We start from the raw sequence: 20,443 nt of genomic DNA, 5'->3' as shown, positions 1-20,443 counted from the left end.
TTGTAACAGAATTGAGAGAAACATTGAAGCCTGATTACAGATTGTTACTTTTAGTGTTTAAATTCCATCAGTCTGGTAGACTGCAGCCTTGGCTACCTGTTTTTTTAAAGAGTCATTAAAAATATATAAATAGTCACCAAAGCTCCTGAGAACTTCATCTCCTACTCAGATATTCCCTTTAGATTATAAACTGTGTGGTACGGGGATCAAGTCTTTTATGTCTGTAAAGCACCTGGTAAACTTTTTTATATAAATAATAAATAATTAAATACTTCTATAAGCTAATGAATGTGGCACAATAAATTTGAGTTGGGTTACAGAATTTCTCTACTAATTATATTATCAGAGGATCATTCATAACATGGAAAATGGTTTTTTTTTTTTGTTGTTTGCAATTGGGGATGAGCTTTTCATCAAGAGAAAAAGAAAGGAGATATTTGTGATCACTTGAAATTCCTTTTTAAACAAGTCTACAGGAACAAGGCTTTTATTCTGTTACAGGGAAATTTAGTTGTCCTTATTTTTATATATATAATCAACTAACATACAGAGTATACTGCCATTTAAGATTTCAAAGATAGTATTTTCCAAAAGGGAAATGACTGTATCACTCTATGACTGTATCAGCCAGTGAGCCAACAATCATAACTGTGCGATGGAAGAAAGAATTTAGGAACATGCATTCACCATAATTATGCTACAAAGATTGATCAAGAGCTATTAGAATTCAACTACTTGACAAACTTGCATTGATAAAATCTGGGGAGCATGAAGCCTTGTACATAAACCTACCTAGTGCAGGGTGAGAGAAGTTCACTAAGGTCTGAAAAAATCTTACCTGTTGAATTGAATGAAAAGTTGCATCAAGGAGACCTGTGCAAGAACCGGTATATTCATATTCATTTTTATTCATTGTGCATAACATAACTAATGCCATGAGTATCAACAGTAATATAGTGATGTAGATCACCTGAAATATGTAGCTTAATCTTAAAAGAAGTTGTACTTATGAAGAATCAGTTGAGGTGTATGTGATTTGTTCATTTCTCTTCCTGCCTCCATCCATTCTAAATATAACTGAAACTTCAAAGAAAACGCTTTGAAATCAGATTAAAGGGCCATTGTGCACACATCTCCCACATATTGTTATCAGTAGAGTTTGCCCATGGACCAAGGGTAGATGTATGCCTCTGGAGATTAATTATGAGTAAATTTTCCATGTCTTAGCTGGACTTTGGAATCTGTTGTAATTCATTTAAAATTGTAAATTGTGTGTGTGTAAGTGAAATAATGGGAAGACTTTTATGTGGCTTTTTTCCCTCCAAACCTCTTTGTTTGAAGTTAATTTGGATGCACTTTAGCTGGACATTTTTCTTGCACTAGCAGTTGCACGTACAAATGATAGAATTTATAACGTCCACTTCCCCATTATGCCTTAAAATAACATTACCTCAGTGTTTGCAATAACCTTAACCCTGTATCTCTTACAAGGAATATCTAAGAGGCACAGTAAGTATGTAGGGTTGGGTTTTTTTAAGTTACCTAAGAGTAACAGTTGTTTGTGTTAAGCATCTGTGCAATACCTGACTGTCTTGAATGAATGATACATCTTGTGGTTCACAGTACTCGGGGAGAGCAGCCTACATGGGGCCTCTAGTTCTCCTTCTGCTCAGGTGGATTGGGAATGGGTGAGCTGAGCAGAAGGAGAGTAGGAAGTAATCTAAAGTAAGGAAGTAATCTACACCCGGTATAGGATGGGTACAGGTTACTTATTCCTGGAGCAAAGGGAAAACCAGGGGCCATATTGTGACTGAGTCACAGTATGGTCCCTAGTCTGCTCCTGAGTCCAAATCTATCCTTATGGCAGTGGGAAAGGTTTTAAAGAGTAACCACTGTGCATGTGGAAACCCATTCATTCTTGATTTGCACTCATAAGTGTGTTTTAGAGAGGCAAGGTCTGTCATTTATATGCACGAGTGATTGTGCTCAGATGAAAGCTATGGTGCAAAATTTGGCCCCAGATGGTTAATGGCTGCGTACTGTCCGTCTTCCGCTATACACGTTACAATAGCTTGTTATACTAGAGTACACAAACTAAACTTCAGTCTGGCATGAAATTTGAAATTATTTGAACTCCAGATTACTGTAGGTTTGTTAAAGAAATCCAAGTAACTACAGCAAAAAGTTAAGATTTTATGGTTCAGAAATAATATGCTTTACTGATTTTAATAGAAAACAAAGCACCTGCAGTTGTTGGGGCGATATCTCTGTGCAGTCATGAAATGCCCTTTTCACAATTATAAACAGTCTGTGGATGTTCTCTTATGAAAGAATAATGTGAGTAAAGTGAAACTAGGTACAAGATGAAAAGGAGGACTTGCGGCACCTTAGAGACTAACCAATTTATTTGAGCATAAGCTTTCGTGAGCTACAGGTACAAGATATGAGTTACAGTTAAAAAACTTTAATAACTGGACATCTCTTGTATCCAGGATCAGGGTGCAAGAAAGAGCCTTGACTGATGTAATACAGAACGTGAGCAAAATTTGGTCTTTTTATATCTGATACTGGTGCAAGTACGTTCCTAAAGAACTCAAAAATATTAGCTGTGCTGTTGTTAGTGCTCAATCACGCATCTCATTAATCCAGCTTTTCATGAGATTACAACTTCAATATAAAAATTCCCTCTGGGCTCAAATTGTTGTAAACTTTCCTCGGGACTTTAATTAACCTTATCTTGGAACTGTGTATTTCAGTAAATAATGGGAAAGTTCATTTTTTGTGATGTACAGATGCACAAGTCTCAAGTAATATACGTGCTCAGTTTTCCATAAGAGTATTTTCAGTGGACTAATATGATGACATAGCAGTGTTGCTGCTGCTGGCTAAATCAACGTTTTTGCTGTTAGTCACTGAATAGCAACTTCACCGATCTTGACAGCTCTAGTAGTTGCCCCTGGGAAGGAGGAGGAGGAAAAACAGTCCATAAAGTTCCCATTGGTTTGAAAGCAGAAACATCTGCTGGAGTTATGAACCGTGTGTGAGCAGAATTCCATAACAGGAAAGCCTGCAGTTGATCAGCTGTGCCCTCAAAACAGGCATTACTGCAGTCAATAGAATTTATTGCAGGGAAAGTTTAGGAGATATGGAGAAGATTAGGGGCAACAGCAAAACGTGTAAAAATATGTTTTTCTTTCATTGGTTGAATAAATAAGGCATTACTATAGCCAACATTGTTTCATGTTTATATATTGGTGGTGAGTCGTGTAGGTTTTGCAATCTTCAACAGATGTCTAACTTCTTAATATTAAGGTTTTAGTTTGAGATAGTTTAAATCATCCTTAAGTTGTTGAGTAAGATCGACCACTCTGGTAATGATATGCGTGAATACAATTTTACTATTGTATCCTGAAAATGCATGCTGCGTAAATGATGTCCTTAATTACCTACTGAACATTATATTGACTTCAGTGAATGTGGCAGATGCTTAGCACCCCATGGACGAATCTCAGCACCTTGCAAAATGAGGCCCATAAAGAGTACAACACTGAATGTAATCTTTAAAAAGTTAGGCCCTGGATTCATTTTGCTATGTTCCAGTTTTAAGAATGAAGTCATATGGCGTTATGAGGGTGTCAGAAGCAGCTCCATAGTTGAGTTGTGTTAAGATATGCACTTAAAACTGGATTAAAAGCTCTTTATTTCACATGATATAAAGGTTTATGAATACCCTGTGCTGTTTGTTATAGAGGCGCCATTCTCTGTTTATGGTTACAGTTGTGTCTGCTTTGCTATTATAAACTCCTATTATTAGGGGGTTTACAACATGGTTATAAAAATCTGCAGTGAGCGGAAGCCTGGTACATAAAGGTCAGCCCTTAAGCAATATTTTAAAATCATTTTTAAATGGTAATTTTTAGGTTATGCAGATATAAAAATATTAGTTTTAGCTTTAATTAAGGTTGTTCAGTGGGTCTTGACATAAGTGCAAAGCTCTTGTCTTACCAAAGTAAAAATATTTTTCAGTCACATTTACTTCTGTCTTTTCTTAATTGAATCATAGAATCATCGAATATCAGGGTTGGAAGGGACCTCAGGAGGTCATCTAGTCCAACCCCCTGCTCAAAGCAGGACCAATCCCCAACTAAATCATCCAAGCCAGGGCTTTGTCAACCCTGACCTTAAAAACTTCTAAGGAAGGAGATTCCACCACCTCCCTAGGTAACGCATTCCAGTGTTTCACCACCCTCCTAGTGAAAAAGTTTTTCCTAATATCCAACCTAACCTCCCCCACTGCAACTTGAGGCCATTACTCCTTGTTCTGTCATCTACCACCACTGAGAACAATCTGGATCTGTCCTCTTTGGAACCCCATTTCAGGTAGTTGAAAGCAGCTATCAAATCCCCCCTCATTCTTCTCTTCTGCAGGCTAAACAATCCCAGCTCCCTCAGCCTCTCCTCATAAATCATGTGTTCCAGACCCCTAATCATTTTTGTTGCCCTTCGCTGGACTCTCTCCAATTTATCCACATCCTTCTTGTAGTGTGGGGCCCAAAACTGGACACAGTACTCCAGATGAGGCCTCACCAATGTCGAATAGAGGGGAACGATCACGTCCCTCGATCTGCTGGCAGTGCCCCTCCATATACATCCCAAAATGCCATTGGCCTTCTTGGCAACAAGGGCACACGGTTGACTCATATCCAGCTTCTCGTCCACTGAAACCCCTAAGTCCTTTTCTACAGAACTGCTGCCGAGCCATTCGGTCCCTAGTCTGCGGCAGTGCATGGGATTCTTCCGTCCTAAGCGCAGGACTCTGCACTTGTCCTTGTTGAACCTCATCAGATTTCTTTTGGCCCAATCCTCTAATTTGTCTAGGTCCCTCTGTATCCTATCCAGCGTATCTACCTCTCCTCCCAGTTTAGTGTCATTTGCAAACTTGCTGAGGGTGCAATCCACACCATCCTCCAGATCATTTATGAAGATATTGAACAAAACCGGCCCCAGGACCGACCCTTGGGGCACTCCACTTGACGCCGGCTGCCAACTAGACATGGAGCCATTGATCACTACCCGTTGAGCCCGACAATCTAGCCAACTTTCTATCCACCTTATAGTCCATTCATCCAGCCCATACTTCTTTAACTTGCTGGCAAGAATACTGTGGGAGACCATGTCAAAAGCTTTGCTAAAGTCCAGGAACAACACGTCCACTGCTTTCCCCTCATCCACAGAGCCAGTTATCTCGTCATAGAAGGCAATTAGATTAGTCAGGCATGACTTGCCCTTGGTGAATCCATGCTGACTCTTCCTGATCACTTTCCTCTCCTCTAAGTGCTTCAGAATTGATTCCTTGAGGACCTGCTCCATGATTTTTCCTGGGACGGAGGTGAGGCTGACTGGCCTGTAGTTCCCAGGATCTGCCTTCTTCCCTTTTTTAAAGATGGGCACTGCATTAGCCTTTTTCCAGTCGTCCGGGACTTCCCCCGATCGCCATGAGTTTTCAGAGATAATGGCCATGGCTCTGCAATCACATCCGCCAACTCCTTTAGCACTCTCGGATGCAGTGCATCTGGCCCCACGGACTTGTGCTTGTCCAGCTTTTCTAAATAGTCCCGAACAACTTCTTTCTCCACAGAGGGCTGTTCACCTCCCCATGCTGTGCTGCCCAGTGCAGCAGTCTGGGAGCTGACCTTGTTCGTGAAGACAGAGGCAAAAAAAGCATTGAGTACATTAGCTTTTTCCACATCCTCTGTCACTAGGTTGCCTCCCTCATTCAGTAAGGGGCCCACACTTTCCTTGACTTTCTTCTTGTTGCTAACATATCTGAAGAAACCCTTCTTGTTACTCTTCGCATCTCTTGCTAGCAGCAACTCCAGGTGTGATTTGGCCTTCCTGATTTCACTCCTGCATGCCCGAGCAATATTTTTATACTCTTTCCTGGTCATTTGTCCAATCTTCCACTTCTTGTAAGCTTCTTTTTTGTGTTTAAGATCAGCAAGGATTTCACTGGTAAGCCAAGCTGGTCGCCTGCCATATTTACTATTCTTTTACGCATCGGGATGGTTTGTCCCTGTAACCTCAATAAGGATTCTTTAAAATACAGCCAGCTCCCCTGGACTTCTTTCCCCCTCATGTTATTCTCCCAGGGGATCCTGCCCATCAGTTCCCTGAGGGAGTCAAAGTCTGCTTTTCTGAAGTCCAGGGTCCGTATTCTGTGGCTCTCCTTTCTTCCCTGTGTCAGGATCCTGAACTCGACCATCTCATGGTCACTGCCTCCCAGGTTCCCATCCACTTTTGCTTCCCCTATTAATTCTTCCTGGTTTGTGAGCAGCAGGTCAAGAAGAGCTCTGCCCCTAGTTGGTTCCTCTAGCACTTGCACCAGGAAATTGTCCCCTACGCTTTCCAAAAGCTTCCTGGATTGTCTGTGCACTGCCATATTGCTCTCCCAGCAGATATCAGGGTGATTGAAGTCTCCCATGAGAACCAGGGCCTGCGATCTAGTAACTTCCGTTAGTTGCTGGAAGAAAGCCTCGTCCACCTTATCCCCCTGGTCCGGTGGTCTATAGCAGACTCCCGCCACAACATCACCCTTGTTGCTCACACTTCTAAACTTAATCCAGAGACTCTCAGGTTTTTCTGCAGTTTCATACTTGAGCTCTGAGCAGTCATACTGCTCCCTTACATACAATGCAACTCCCCCACCTTTTCTGCCCTGCTTGTCCTTCCTGAACAGTTTATATCCATCCATGACAGTACTCCAGTCATGTGAGTTATCGCACCAAGTCTCTGTTATTCCAATCACATCATAATTCCTTGACTGTGCCAGGACTTCCAGTTCTCCCTGCTCATTTCCCAGGCTTCTTGCATTTGTATACAGGCACTTGAAATAACCCGCTGATTGCCCCTCTTTCTCAGTATGAGACAGGAGCCCTCTCCTCTCGTGCGCTGCTGCTTGTGCTTCCTCCCGGTATCCCACTTCCCTGCTTATCTTTAGTTTATAAGGTGCCTTCTGCTCCCCCCAGTGGGTACGGTTCCCCTGGTGTGAACACCAGAGACCTAACTTGCAGGCTATTGTTCACAAACAGGTACATGAGAGAGAAGTTTCACCTGTCATGTTATTCTAGGCCCCTGCATTTTGCTCCTTTAAAATCTCTAGTACTTCCTCCAGTATAAAGTTGCAGTTGCAGGATAATGCTGCCGTCACTAGGAGGTACAGTGACAGGATGGTAATGACCCAAGGACCAGCAATCATGAGATTATATTAATCCTTGCAGTGCCAATCCCGGTGAAGGATGAGGCATCACTGCAATTTCTCTTTGTAGCAGGCAAACTGCAATTTTTGTTCCCTGAAATTATATGTAAAAAAGATGTAAATATTGATGGCTTTGAAATTTCTCTAATTCAGCAAGAGTTAAGTAGCCTGAGTGTGCAAACTGAAGAAGTGGAGGGGTTACATTTTTTTGTAGCAGCCTGTGCATGCTATTAAATTAGGAAATGGAAATGAAACTATTAATAAGCTAGCAAAAGGGCCTGTTTTTCCCCCCCTTAGAGACTAACCAATTTATTTGAGCATAAGCTTTCGTGAGCTACAGCTCACTTCATCGGATGCAACACAATGTTACACAGTCTTACCCTGTTAATCAGTTGTCACAGAAGTTGTATTTTACTGGTGGATGAAACAATCTCTGTGTGTAGCTTGTATATCAGTTTAAAGGTCAAACTCTGCTCTCCATTACATTCATGCAGCCTCATTGGGTGCAATCTTGTCAGTTGTAGATGACTACATAGGCTGCTCTTTGCAAAAGCAGGACAGTGATAACAAAATGATCCAGGAATACCATTGCTGGAAGAGAATCAACAAGGAGGATCCCACTTAAGGAAGTGGCATAAAATGAGCAAAAGAAGCAAAGACAGGTCTTTTTAAGTCCATAACAATCTTTATGGGCCGAGGCCTGTAAAAACTTGTGCATGTGAAGAACTATTGATTAATGTACGAGCTTTTTTTAGTTAGTTCAGGAGAACCCCAAAGCAATTACAAATGTAGGGCAAGTTCTGTTAAATTGCATCTTTTGTTCCAAAATATGTGTTTTATATCCAGCTTTTCATAATAATAAAAATAATCCCATTTCTAACTAACTGCACAGTGGTTGCGTGATGTGTACCTCTGTCTAATCTGCCTATTGTCTTTCCTAAAAAGTTGCTCTAGTTTCTCCCCTTTGGCGCTAAACAGCCTAGATCTCTCATGTTACCTGCCCAACTGTACATATATCACTCTGGTAAAACATTAGCTATTTAGGTACATACTACAAATAACCAGTGTGTCATGTTTTTCATGAATAGATTGTTGTTACTATTGTAAAATTTAGTAATTTTATGAAATGGCTGCTGAGATGTAAATAATCTACTCCCACCTGATTAAAAAGAAACCAGTCAGTTGCCAAATCAGCTTCAAATAACTGCATTAGTGCCATGATGAGATGATCATATTTGTTCCTGAAGCCAGGGAAGAAACTAAGTATTCAAGGTCGGTATGCATGCCAGTGCCTCAGGATAGGTTTTGTCACTGTAGCTTAACATAGCTCAACTTCTCTTAAAGTGGACAATTTGAAAAGTTTGTGCAGCAAGCTTATATCATTGACAGTGGCATTTGTCAGTGTGAAATCCCTCAAGACACATGGGAAGGGCTGTCATCTTTATTGAAGCTATTTTGTATGCTTGTTTAGAGCTTCAGGCTGAAAGAAGAAGAGCAAGTTGGGTTATCATAGTATCTGCCTAGGAATAAATAAAATGAATGCTTCTAAGTTTTCAGAAGAGGAACTTCTTTAGCATTTACTCCATCTATACTCAGACTGATCTTGCTCTGTGTTTCAGTATAAACAGTCAGAGCTTTGTGAAAGAATGGATGTTGTCATACTAACATATATATGAGAAGGTACAGTTAAAAAAAGCTGATTGAGAAATCTAAGTTCTTTCATCTTCTTTCTTTTCACAGTGGTTCCACCTGGGAGTCCTGGACCTATTACACGACATGAGTCGTATGATAGCTTAGCGTCTGACCATAGTGGTCAAGAGGATGAAGAATGGCTTTCCCAGGTATGGGTTTTGGGTTCTGGGAGGAGGTGGGGGGGCAGTTCTATATCCAGTTCTGAAGAGAAATGCATCCTATCCAGTACAAGTGAATTTCAAAGCTTTATTTAAAAAAAAAATGCTAAAGACCACAATACAGCAATATAATGTGTAAACCTAATTTCAATCTTGACCTAAGTGGAATCAGTTTGATGGTCTCAGTGAAGTCCTAGTGGATAGGTGTCCATGTTTTAACAAGCATAAACAAAGCCCCCATCCTGTTGGTCCTAATTACATTCTTAGCAATCTCTGAATGGATCAGGAAGGACTGAATTGGTCATGGAGAATTATCTGCCTTCCCCAACCCTGCAGACGTTGTCCCTTTTAGTCAGGGTTAAACAAGGTTAGTATGGCAAAGTGAGACTACTCTGTTGTGACTTATGCTATACTCATTCTGCCCTAACATAAGGCTGGAGGGTTAGTTGACTAAAGCATTTCTTTTTCTCTCTGACCGCCAGGCACCACCTTTCTCCAGCCCTAAATCTGTTCAACTGTTGCTGAATACAAACAAATGCACATAAAATGTAAACTTTCAAAAGTAATTGCCCCTTGACTTAGCTACTGACTTCTGAGTTAATGTTTCCCTCTGTAACAATAGATTACATGTTGCAAGAGTGAATGTTTCTGTTGTCTGAGGTGTTATCAACCATTAAAGAGGAAAGTCAGATCTCTGAACTCAGGATTTGGCCAATAAGTGGAGACAGAATCAATTTTCAAATAATTTGGTGTAAACTATACATGTATTTGTAATTTTGGAATGCATTCTGTACGGTTGGGACCATAAACATTTGAAACAAATTTAAGGAAACAGAAAGCAAATTGCTTTTTAAAACCTTTCTAGGTCATCTTTAAGTCATAACACTGAAAAATAAAGATTGAAGAATATGATGTAATATCTTTATAACTCAGTTATTTTTAATGCATTGTCTAATGGTTGATAAACTCTGTTGTTATAGAATATCCTAATTTAAGACTGGAAGGTTAGTTAACTGTCGTACTTCATGATCTCAATATGAATGAACTATTTTGCATACTAAGCCAAACCTTTACGTTTTTACTCAGGGAATATTCTCATTACATTCAGTGGGCATTTTCCCTTAGTAAGAACAGGGTAAGGATTTCATGATTTGACTCAATGCAAAACCTCAGCTTACAAACACAGGATATAAATAATAAAGTGAAATTCAATTTCTGTAATTTTTTTAAGATTGACCTCTGAAATTTATTTTTGTAAGGGTTAAAAATGGTGAAAAATAATGTACCAAAACAATTATTCAGCACTTTCACAATTCATCCTGACAGGCAGCCTGAATTTTCTTCAGCTTGGATACATTACTATGTAGGTGTCGTACTTCCAGTGCTTCTGTCCAGCTTTCACATTTTAATTTGGCACTATTTCAGATATATTGCATTGCCTCATGGATATGTTGAGGATCTGCTACATCCAGTGACTTTTAAACCATATCTAGTATATTCCTCAAATAAGATTGCAGTCCTGCAACAGGTCTACACAGTATACATCTGTGTCTCAGGATCCCCAGTGACTGTAGGGATCCATTCACAGGGATCCAATTACAAAACCGTGGCCTAAGATTTCAGTTTTGGTTTCACATTGATATGTCAGACCCGGTTGTCTCTATCTTGTCACAGCATAAAGACAAACGATGAAATCCTAGCCCCGTTGATGTCAATGTGAGTTTTGCCATTGATTTCAATGGGGCCAGGATGTCATCTAGAGTTTTTAATAGTTTTCCAAATACTGTAACTACAATGTAAATGTTATATCATAATCCACGTTCCAACATCATTTAGTCACTTTACAACTTAGCTCACATTACTTGTTGGGTTATTCTTCATTGTAGCAGGTGGCTCACAGAGCAAGAATAAAGTGGACATATAGCATATAGGATTGTGTGTTGCTAATAAAAAGATGATTCAAAGTAGTAATAGGAGGACAGCTCTACTCAAGTCTTGTCATAAATACCCTGTAATAGAGCAGCAAGTATATTTTATATGAAAAAAATTCCCAAATGAGGTTTCTCATTACACAAAAAGAGAAATCAGAAAGTGTACCAGGAATGCTTAGTTTTTGCTAAGTGAAAAGAGTGATGATATCTCTTTTGAACATGAAGATCGTAGCTTTCTCAAAGCAAGCCACTTTAGATTAAGCCCAAAGAGCATGTATGTTTTTCAAAATTAAAGTGTTGTTATCAACAGTAACAGCATGCAGTGAAAAAACACTGCCCTTCACTTCAACTTTTCAATTAGAACAGTGGGTAATGTGTGCTGTCAGTGTGAAGTAGATACAATATGTTTGTCCTGCACACAACAGGAGAGTGAATAGGAACATCTGGCCATAGCCTCGCTAAAATTTCAAAGGCATCTGTTTACCTCTCGGCTCTGTGACACTGATGGTTTCAAGCTTAAAATATACAGAATGCTTTATCTGTGGCCTAATTTACATTTCTGCATAAAAGCTACTTAGATTGACTGTAGAGGTTTATAATTTGAGTTACCCCAAGATAAATGGAAATATGGAGGTAGTACTACACAGACTATGCTTTTGTCCTCCCAGGCTTGCAAATAATTGCCTTGGAACAATATTTTTTAAGTCTTTAAAATTACCTTGTGTAAAAATCAGAAGTCACCTAAAGCACAGAAATTTGATAATAGTTAGAGAAAAGTGTAAGATGCTAAGCAGCAAGGCACATCTATATGTAACAAAACTACCGAAAGATGTCTTCAGTATACTACATTCTATTTGTTTACGGAGTAATTTATTGTTTTAATAGAAAATGGTAGGAATTTAGTAGGCTATTTGATTTTGTGCTTTTGAAAATACCTGTTCACCAAAGTTTAAAAATCAGAAACTCTAACAGGAAAAGAAAACATTAAAGTGTCTTTGCATATGCTGTTGTTCTTAACTAGTCTTAATGGTCTTGTACTCATGGCTGGGTTGGCCTGTTCATTCTAAGGGTTTACTTTCACAATTACATAACTTTTCAAAACAAAAATGACTAATTTGCATTCTTAGAGATCACTTTGTTAAAGTGTTTGAAAAAATTGATGATCATCTGGTTTTGAGGTGTCACTGTGAAAAAAACCATGCCCAAAAATATTTTGCATGCTCTTTCCTGTTTTGCTTACTGAAAATGACCTATTCTGTAAGATTCAGACAGGCCATGGATTTAGTTTCCCATTAAGAGCAAGTATCTTTTAATTCAAGGAAGAAATTTGTTTAAAGTTATTTGCAAACATCAGAAATTTGCACTTTCTATACTCTCCTCTCCATTTTAAAGTATGTATGGAAGTATGGGCCTGAGGTTATGTATATATGCACTAGTACATGGAACATAAACCCTTTTGCTTAAATGGTCAGACTTTCAACTGAATGCATATATGTTAAACATTTAGCTGTCTTGCTAAAGTAAGTGTATTGTAGATATGTGGTTGTATTGTATATATGTGGTAATGTGTGTATGGCTGGAGCTGTATGATCTATTACAAATGATGTTGTTTTTCGGCAAGATGGTCTCTGCCAGCAGTAGCTTCAGAAATGCCAACAGTAATTATCAACTTTGTTTTGAAATACAATTCACACTTTATACATGTGAAGAAGTGCTTTTTACAGTGTGAACTTTCAGAACGATGCACTGAACAAAATTGTAACAGCTTGCTCTTAAAGAGAGGTCTCCCTGACCTGGTCAGGATTAAAGTTGTTGACAAAGATGTATGGGGGAAGGTTTTCAGTTGCTTCACTTGGTCTAGGTGGACAGAGACTGAATTATGTTCTTCTGTTGTTGTCACCAAAAATTGTAAACTGTTAATTTTGTAGCTATGGAATTCATTTTGCAATGGTAAGAACAAAGTAAAAACTTGGTCATATGAAATGACAGTCATGGTGAATGTCATGGGCTCCCGAACAATGTAAGAAGATTCAGAGATTTTGTCTCCTAGAAATTTTTATAAAATTGAAATGATCAAGAGAAGTTGTTTTCTGATCTTCAGCAACACATAGGGCTTAATTTTCAAAGTCAGATGGCTTAATAACATTTCTGACTCCCGCATATAGCTGCTCAGATTAGCACATAGGTTTAAAACAGGAATTTGGGTGCCTAAGTGCCCATATGAACACACAAATACAAGGTTTGGACATGATGTGTAGGAGCCCAGATTTGAAAATTTGATTCACTGTAGATTTTTTTATTTTGAAGGGTTAAAATGCTGTTAATTTCTAAAATAGTTTAACCCAGAATCCAGTTTAGGTTCTACACTCATTTAATTCCTGATCATTGGCTGAATCCTTCAAGGTGCAGAGTGTCTCCTTATCCATTTTTGAGTGCCTTCATCTCCCATTGACACCACGGGACTGAGGGTTCTGAAAGCTTTGTAGGAGGCCCTTTATAGGATCAGATCTTATATAAGCAAAGCCATTCTGTATTTTGCTCTGTTGAAATGTCTTCTAAGGAAATGGAGCAAAATGCCTCTCTCCGGTTTGGTTGCCCTGGGATTCTAGAGGGCTCATGAGATTGAGGGAATTTCTCAATATGGTGTACAATATTCTTCTAGGTTGAAATAGTGACTCACACTGGACCTCACAGACGCCTATGGATGGGCCCCCAGTTCCAGTTCAAAACGATTCATCCCTCAGGTCAAACAACGGTCATTTCATCCAGTTCTTCTGTGCTGCAGTCACATGGTCCAAGTGACACCCCACAGCCTCTTCTGGACTTTGATACAGATGACCTTGATCTCAACAGTCTCAGGTAACAGTAAAGTTAATTTTACAAGAATGTTTCATAGTTATTTACACACAGATTAGCCAATTGCTCAAATAAATTCTTCTATGTAAATACATAACTATTAATATCAAGCTTGTTTGGATCAGATGCTTAGACTATCACATGCCTTGTTAATGATAAAAATTCATCTAGGACAAAGTGATGATCAGAATTTCTATCCAAATGTCTTTAGTGATCGCCTAGATTCCCTTCTGTTGCCGCTTCTTGCCTGAATAACAATGGAATATGTGCAAAGTCCAGTTGTCTTGTTCTGTTGCACTTAAGCTCTAAAATGTTCAGTGCTTCATTGCCTTTCACAGTTTCTGCATTGCTTAGCAACATCATTTGCTATAACATGACTAGGAGCATCAGGGTGTAGATTTATAGCCTGCTGACTATAAAGGGTTCAGTGTGTTGGAACACTAAGTGAACTACTGGAATGTCTTTTTTTCCCCCTTTTCCATCTTCTTTTCTTTCCTTGTTCAGTGTATTATGTAAAATTCTGGTACTAGATTTGAACCTAGAGATGCCTCGAAAACCTTTTCCCTCATGTATGCTTTTTTTGTCATTGGCAAAATCACATTGTATGATGGACGTGTGTTTTTATCTGCCTCTGCCAACAGCAAGAACATCTCAATACAACAAACCAAAAGTCGCTCCTTGAGTTGGTTCATGACTTCTGTTTCTTCTTAAAGAGTAACTCATATCCTTGCCTTTTTTCAATTTACTTTGTATGGGTTTGCTTTGTTTTCCTCCATTCTTATTTTTGATTTCCTAACATTATTAACCACTTTCTGGGAGCAGCTGACTTCCTTGTAATGTTGCTAATAGATTATCAGAAGGTGTCAGAGTGAGACCTAGTGCTGTTACTCTGCTGAAAATGGGTATAATAAGTAGTTCATCTCAATATGTTTCCCCAAAACTTTCAGATGTTAGTTGTTCTCAGTTTCATTCATTTAAAGTTATCAGTCTTTGAATGTGGGCTTTCTGGGGGGAGGTTGTTAGTATTTATTGGTAGGCAGTGATTTTTAAAAAGTGCCATATTCGTCATAAATTTCTGCTTCCCCTATGATAGCTAGAAAGAGTTAACAAGTCTACGACTTTCAGAGCCAACAGGTGATTCTGGAACCTAAAGTTTCATGGTATTGGCTCTCTGGGATTTAGACCGTATTCCCATCTCCCACGCATAAAACAGTGCAAGTGTGGAAGATGACCAACCCTGCTGAACATTATGCAAACTCTCCTGGGCCCTGAACTTGAAGTGAATAATCTTTACTCATGTGAGTAGGCCCATTGCCTTCAATTACATTGCCCCCTGTGTAAGGATATTCCGGATTGGACTCTTAATGTGTATACCTGGCTTTCTAAGGTTCTTTGGAACCCAGCCAGCTGATGTCCCGATGCTGGATATTTAAATAATTATATGTATATATATATAAAAATAATTGATTAAATGAAGAAAGATGTATGCTGGCAGGAGAGTGGGTAGTTAAAAACATAACATTAAACATTAAACATTCCCTCCTCACACAAACCAGTTTTGCCTGCCGAGCCAAAGGACTTGTACCATACCTGTGGGCAATAAGGGGAATTTGTGGAGCTAAGGTTTTCTTTTTTCTTTGCGGCTTTCTAAGAGCTCTAATCTTAAGAAAAAGTATGGAGATACTTAATTTTCATGAAATTTATCATCCATTGATTGGATCCACACACCAGTGGAAAATAAAAGCTTTCAACGCTTGGTTGATTTTAGAATAAATAGTTCTTTAATTGATTGGACTTGTTCAGTTTTCTTGATTTAAGAACGGCCTTAACGAGCAGTGATTTTGACGTAGGTGACACATATGATTTTAAATTTTAGGATTCAGCCTGTTCGCTCTGAACCTGTTAGCATGCCAGGATCATCACGTCCGATTTCTGATCGCAGAGGAGTTTCAACGGTGATCGATGCTACCTCAGGTAGAAAACACGTGTTTTGATTGACATTAATGGCATTTGTCAAACTTTTATTTATTTGCTTAGTAACATGTTGTTACTAATCAAAGCCATATATTTAAAGAGCTGTCAAAATTTTCAGATCTACTGTAGGGTCTGTGCTATCTTATATTTAATTAACTTATATTGAAAGCTACCAGGATGATGACTCATTTTGCCTTTGATCATTTGAATGTGAAGTAGCAGTACTGGTAGAAAATCTAAATACAATATATGTGTTCAGTTTACTTAAACAGAATATCAAAGTCCCTGATCTAAAGAAAGAGAAGGTGTGTCAGGGCTAACACAGGAATACTTTTATTAGTGAAAGCATAAAGTTTAGAAAATCATTACACTAATAATCTCTGTCTATCAGGGTTATAAATTACCTACCAATGAAAAATATCCTTGTATATATTAGCAATGTCTGTGAGCAAACAATGCCTATCAGATAAACTAATCAATGTTTCTTTAGCAGGGATATTTTTCACTGACTCTTTTTGCAATGGAGAACAACTTTAAATAAACCATGATTATTTCAATATCAGCCTAATAATATATGTAGTATAAAGTTTTCTGCCCTTGTTTCTTAGTGCCATGGTATGCTATGTATAAAGAAACAAGGGCAGTGGGGTTTTACATTCCAGTACAGCTGTATAGAATGTGAAGGTTGCACACAGCAGGATTTTGTCAAATAAAATCTCTCACAAGTAGAATTATTAAACACACAGCATTAGTCAACCAGTCGAGTCAGAGAGGATTTTAATCTTTAGCGATTTGAAAATCCCTAGAGACTGCTGATTGGATTGAGGTTTAAACTGTAAAAGGAAACTGCAACACATAAAGAAACTGATTTGTGAAGGGTGTTTTAAAGAGAGTTAAAATGAAAGCTCCTGTTCCGGATTCTGTTTGCTATAGATATAAATTCTGAATCCAAGATGCTACTTTTGTGTGCCAGATCTATTTATTTTGGTGTCTTTTTCTAGATCCGTGTTTATAATTAAGTGTAGCAATTACACTCACACTCCATAGTTAAGTTTATATCACCACTGACATATAAATCCCTATTTTCAGACATTTTAAAGTTGTTAAATTAACTCTGCTTGAAACTAGGCAGACATCTGGGACTGCGTCTTGGGAATATTTTTAATAAATGTATATGAAATATTGAGAAAATTGTCTTGGCTATATAGGGAAACCTAAGTATCCAAACCGATGCATTTTTTTAGTAGTTCATCTGAAAAATGTCATCTTTTAAAAATAAAACTTAAGAGATTTAGATCATAATGGTAATCTCGGTCAGTATATTCGAAATTTTGAAAACCAAATTATTAATGTTTTAGGCTATTCCACCCTACAAATCCAACCATGGCAGCTGTCCAGCATATTTAGGGGCATTTGCAGGGTGGCTAGAACAATACAAATAACGAACTGTGACCTAAGTCCTTAGCTAGTCTGTAACATGATTCTATAACCAAGTTGTTCCATCTACACTACAGACAATAAACAATGCAAGCAGATGGCTAACTCTCTGCTAAATAGCCCTCTTCTGTAGTGTAGATGGGGCCTTTGTTTAAAGGGGCTCATATGCATGTGATGAAGCTTTTTTTGGTAATGCTTGTAACATGTGTGTCCACATTTAAATTAGTGTATATTGTTATAAGTCTAAAATATATTTCTCGTACAACCATACAGTTTTGTTATAATACTTCATAAGTTTCTTACAAACAATACATGGATTTTGCCAGTGGCATGCTGATAGCAATATTTTATTTAAATCCACTTCCAAACAGTTTGGATTTGCAATGATTTTTGATTCAGAGACTTTAACCTCTATTTGAAGCCTTTGTATTGGCTGAGCCCTGGTTCTTTCCCATGCAGAAACTCTTTCGTACAGATAGATGTGCCAGATTACATTTGATGGTTTAGTGATGTGGCCTCTCCTAAAGAGTTAAGGAGATACAAGAAAATGCATGCACTTTTTCTCAAGGTTTCATTCTGCACTTGAAACAGAGTCCAGCAGATGAGAGACAGACTATTTAGCACTCATTCTCTCTTCCTCTAATCTTTTCATTTCAAAAAAATGCTTAATGGATGTGTGCAGCAAATTACATTAAACTCAGTTTTGAATGTAAGGATTTTATTTTAAATACCATTCTTGAGCTGCATTAAATTTTTGTCTTCAAAAGTCCAGTACTGCAAATATTCTTATTTCCTGCTGATATTACCAAGGCACGTCCTAAATGGCTTACATTCTTTATGAAAACAAGTTTATTGGAAAATACCTTTTTAGGTTTGAAAGGTTTTTTTTTTTTTAAGTAGGTCATAAATTTTTTATTACCTAACCTGAACCAGGAAGTGATTCTTCAGTTCTGACCCATACATTTGAGTCTGTTGCACTTTATGAAGATGCTTATCTGGTTGTTTGATTGCCTGTTGCTTAGAGATGTGACGAGTGTGGCGCCCCTCTTATCAAGTGCTATCACTTGGTCTTGCCATCAAAAGATTACAAGTACAGTTTATCATCTTTGATGATTCTTGCAGCGCATTTAATAGCTCACACGCACTCAACCTTGCCCACCAACCCCCTGCTGGTGACAGCTCTGTCTTTGTGTTTAAAACGACAACGGTGTACATATTTTTATTATGATAACTTTTATAGGTTATGTCAGCAAAACCATGCTATCATGTAATATGTTCTGGCACAGAGGATTTAAAATAATTCTTAATTTTAAAAAGTATAGGCCACCTGCAGTGATCAGGTGGATCAGGAAGATCTCCAATGAGAGCCAGGGAGTTATACCAAAATAAAATCAAAGTTACTGAATATAGAATCAGGGCAATTTCTGTAATAAAGAAGTGAGATCTAATTATTATGTTAGACAGAATTTAGTAAATTATATTTAAATTATGGAAGGGCTATTTTTAACAGCAAAGATTGGAGGTAGGTTTCGTTGGGTTTCTTTAATGAAAATGACTTTATTTGCTCAATTTATATTTAAATCCTTTTGATCGGTTAACATTTTGATAAAGAGTGACCTTGGGTAGAGTTAAACGTTAGGGTTTACCTTTTGGTAAAGGATACATGATTTTTTGTTTGTTTTGGGGTGGTTGTTTTTTTTTTGCAGTATGCAACCAAATTTGCATGCATGTGTTGATTTCAGTCCCTAATGTTGACGCTTGTTCTGTTGCTGCAATCTGATGAGGATGTTGTGTTTCTGAATCACTTGTTTCTCTGCTCTGAGAAGGTTCTGGGTATTGGTGACTATGGAGAGCTATCCCCAGGCTACGTGTGCACAAAGAGCAGACGAAATACTGCCTGTATCTTGGAGTATCTCCTTATTGTGGAAATCTGATTCACGTGAATATACATAGCAGTCTAGGTACAGAATTTGGTGAGGTGCATAAATACTCCTGTTCGTTATCATCTTCTATTATAGAGGCCCTAATTCATGCATCAGGTTATATTGTGCACTAGGCGCTCTCTCAAAAATCATTTAAGGCAACCTGCCCCTACCAGAAAAGTTTGTATAAAACGTATATATTGCCTATTCTACAAATACATTAGAAGCAAGAGGAAGACGAAGGACAGGGTAGGACTGTTACTCAATGAAGGGGGAAAAACAATAACAGAAAATGTGGAAATGCCAGAGGTGCCAAATGACTTCTTTGTTTTGGTTTTCACCAAGAAGGTTGGCGGTGATTGGATGGCTAACCTAGTGAATACCAGTGAAAATGAAGTAGGATCAGAAGAGGCTAAAATAGGGAAAGAACAAGTTAAAAATTACTTAGACAAATTAGAGGTCTTCAAATCACCAGAGCCTGATGATATGCATTCTAGAATACTCAAGGAGCTGACGGAGGAGATATCTGAGCCATTGGCAATTATCTTTGAAAAGTCATAGAAGATGAGAGAAATTCCAGAAGACTGGAAAAGGGTAAATATAGTGCCCATCTATAAAAAGGGAAATAAGGACAACCCAGGGAATTACAGACCAGTCAACTTAACTTCTGTACCCAGAAAGTTAATAGAGCAAATAATTAAGCAATCAATTTGAAAACATCTAGAAGATAATAAGGTGATAAGTAACAGTCAGCATGGATTTGTCAAGAACAAAACATGTCAAACCAACCTGATAGCTTTCCTTGAGAGGGTAACAAGCCTTGTGGATAGGGGGCAAGCGGTAGACATGATATGTCTTGATTTTAGTAAGGCTTTTGATACTGTCTCGCATGACTTTCTCATAAACAAACTAGATAGAGCTACTACAAGGTGTGTGCAAAACTGGTTGGAAAATCATTCCTAGAGAGTAGTTATCAGTGGTTCACAGTCATGCTGGAAGGACATAACGAGTGGGGTCCTGCAGGGATCAGTTCTGGGTCTGGTTCTGTTCAATATCTCCATCAATGATTTAGATAATGGCATAGAGAGTACACTTATAAAGTCTGCAGACGATACCAAGCTGGGAGGGGTTGCAAGTGCCTAGGAGGATAGGATTAAAATTCAAAATGATCTGGACAAACTGGAGAGCTGGTCTGAAGTAAATAGGATGAAATTCAAT

General features: G+C 38.3%; 1 protein-coding gene across 16 annotated transcripts in view; it reads left to right on the top strand.

The window, feature by feature from the left end:
* Nucleotides 1-20,443, top strand: part of BCAS3 (BCAS3 microtubule associated cell migration factor) — a 500,892-nt gene that overhangs the window by 216,744 nt on the left and 263,705 nt on the right. For all 16 annotated transcript variants that reach the window (XR_012155467.2, XR_012155469.2, XR_012155468.2 and 13 more), the window contains 3 exons: nt 8,996-9,096; nt 13,699-13,895; nt 15,769-15,866. Coding sequence is in view for 13 of the 16 variants with exons in the window: in XM_073315905.2 (XP_073172006.1) it covers nt 8,996-9,096; nt 13,699-13,895; nt 15,769-15,866 (396 nt within the window). In the remaining 3 variants the exon portion in view is untranslated. The remainder of the gene's footprint in view (nt 1-8,995; nt 9,097-13,698; nt 13,896-15,768; nt 15,867-20,443) is intronic.

Source organism: Lepidochelys kempii, chromosome 17 (assembly GCF_965140285.1).
Source record: "Lepidochelys kempii isolate rLepKem1 chromosome 17, rLepKem1.hap1, whole genome shotgun sequence".
NCBI lineage: Eukaryota > Metazoa > Chordata > Testudines > Cheloniidae > Lepidochelys > Lepidochelys kempii.
Note: the sequence above shows the minus strand (reverse complement) of the source record. Positions and strands in the feature narration are given on the sequence as shown.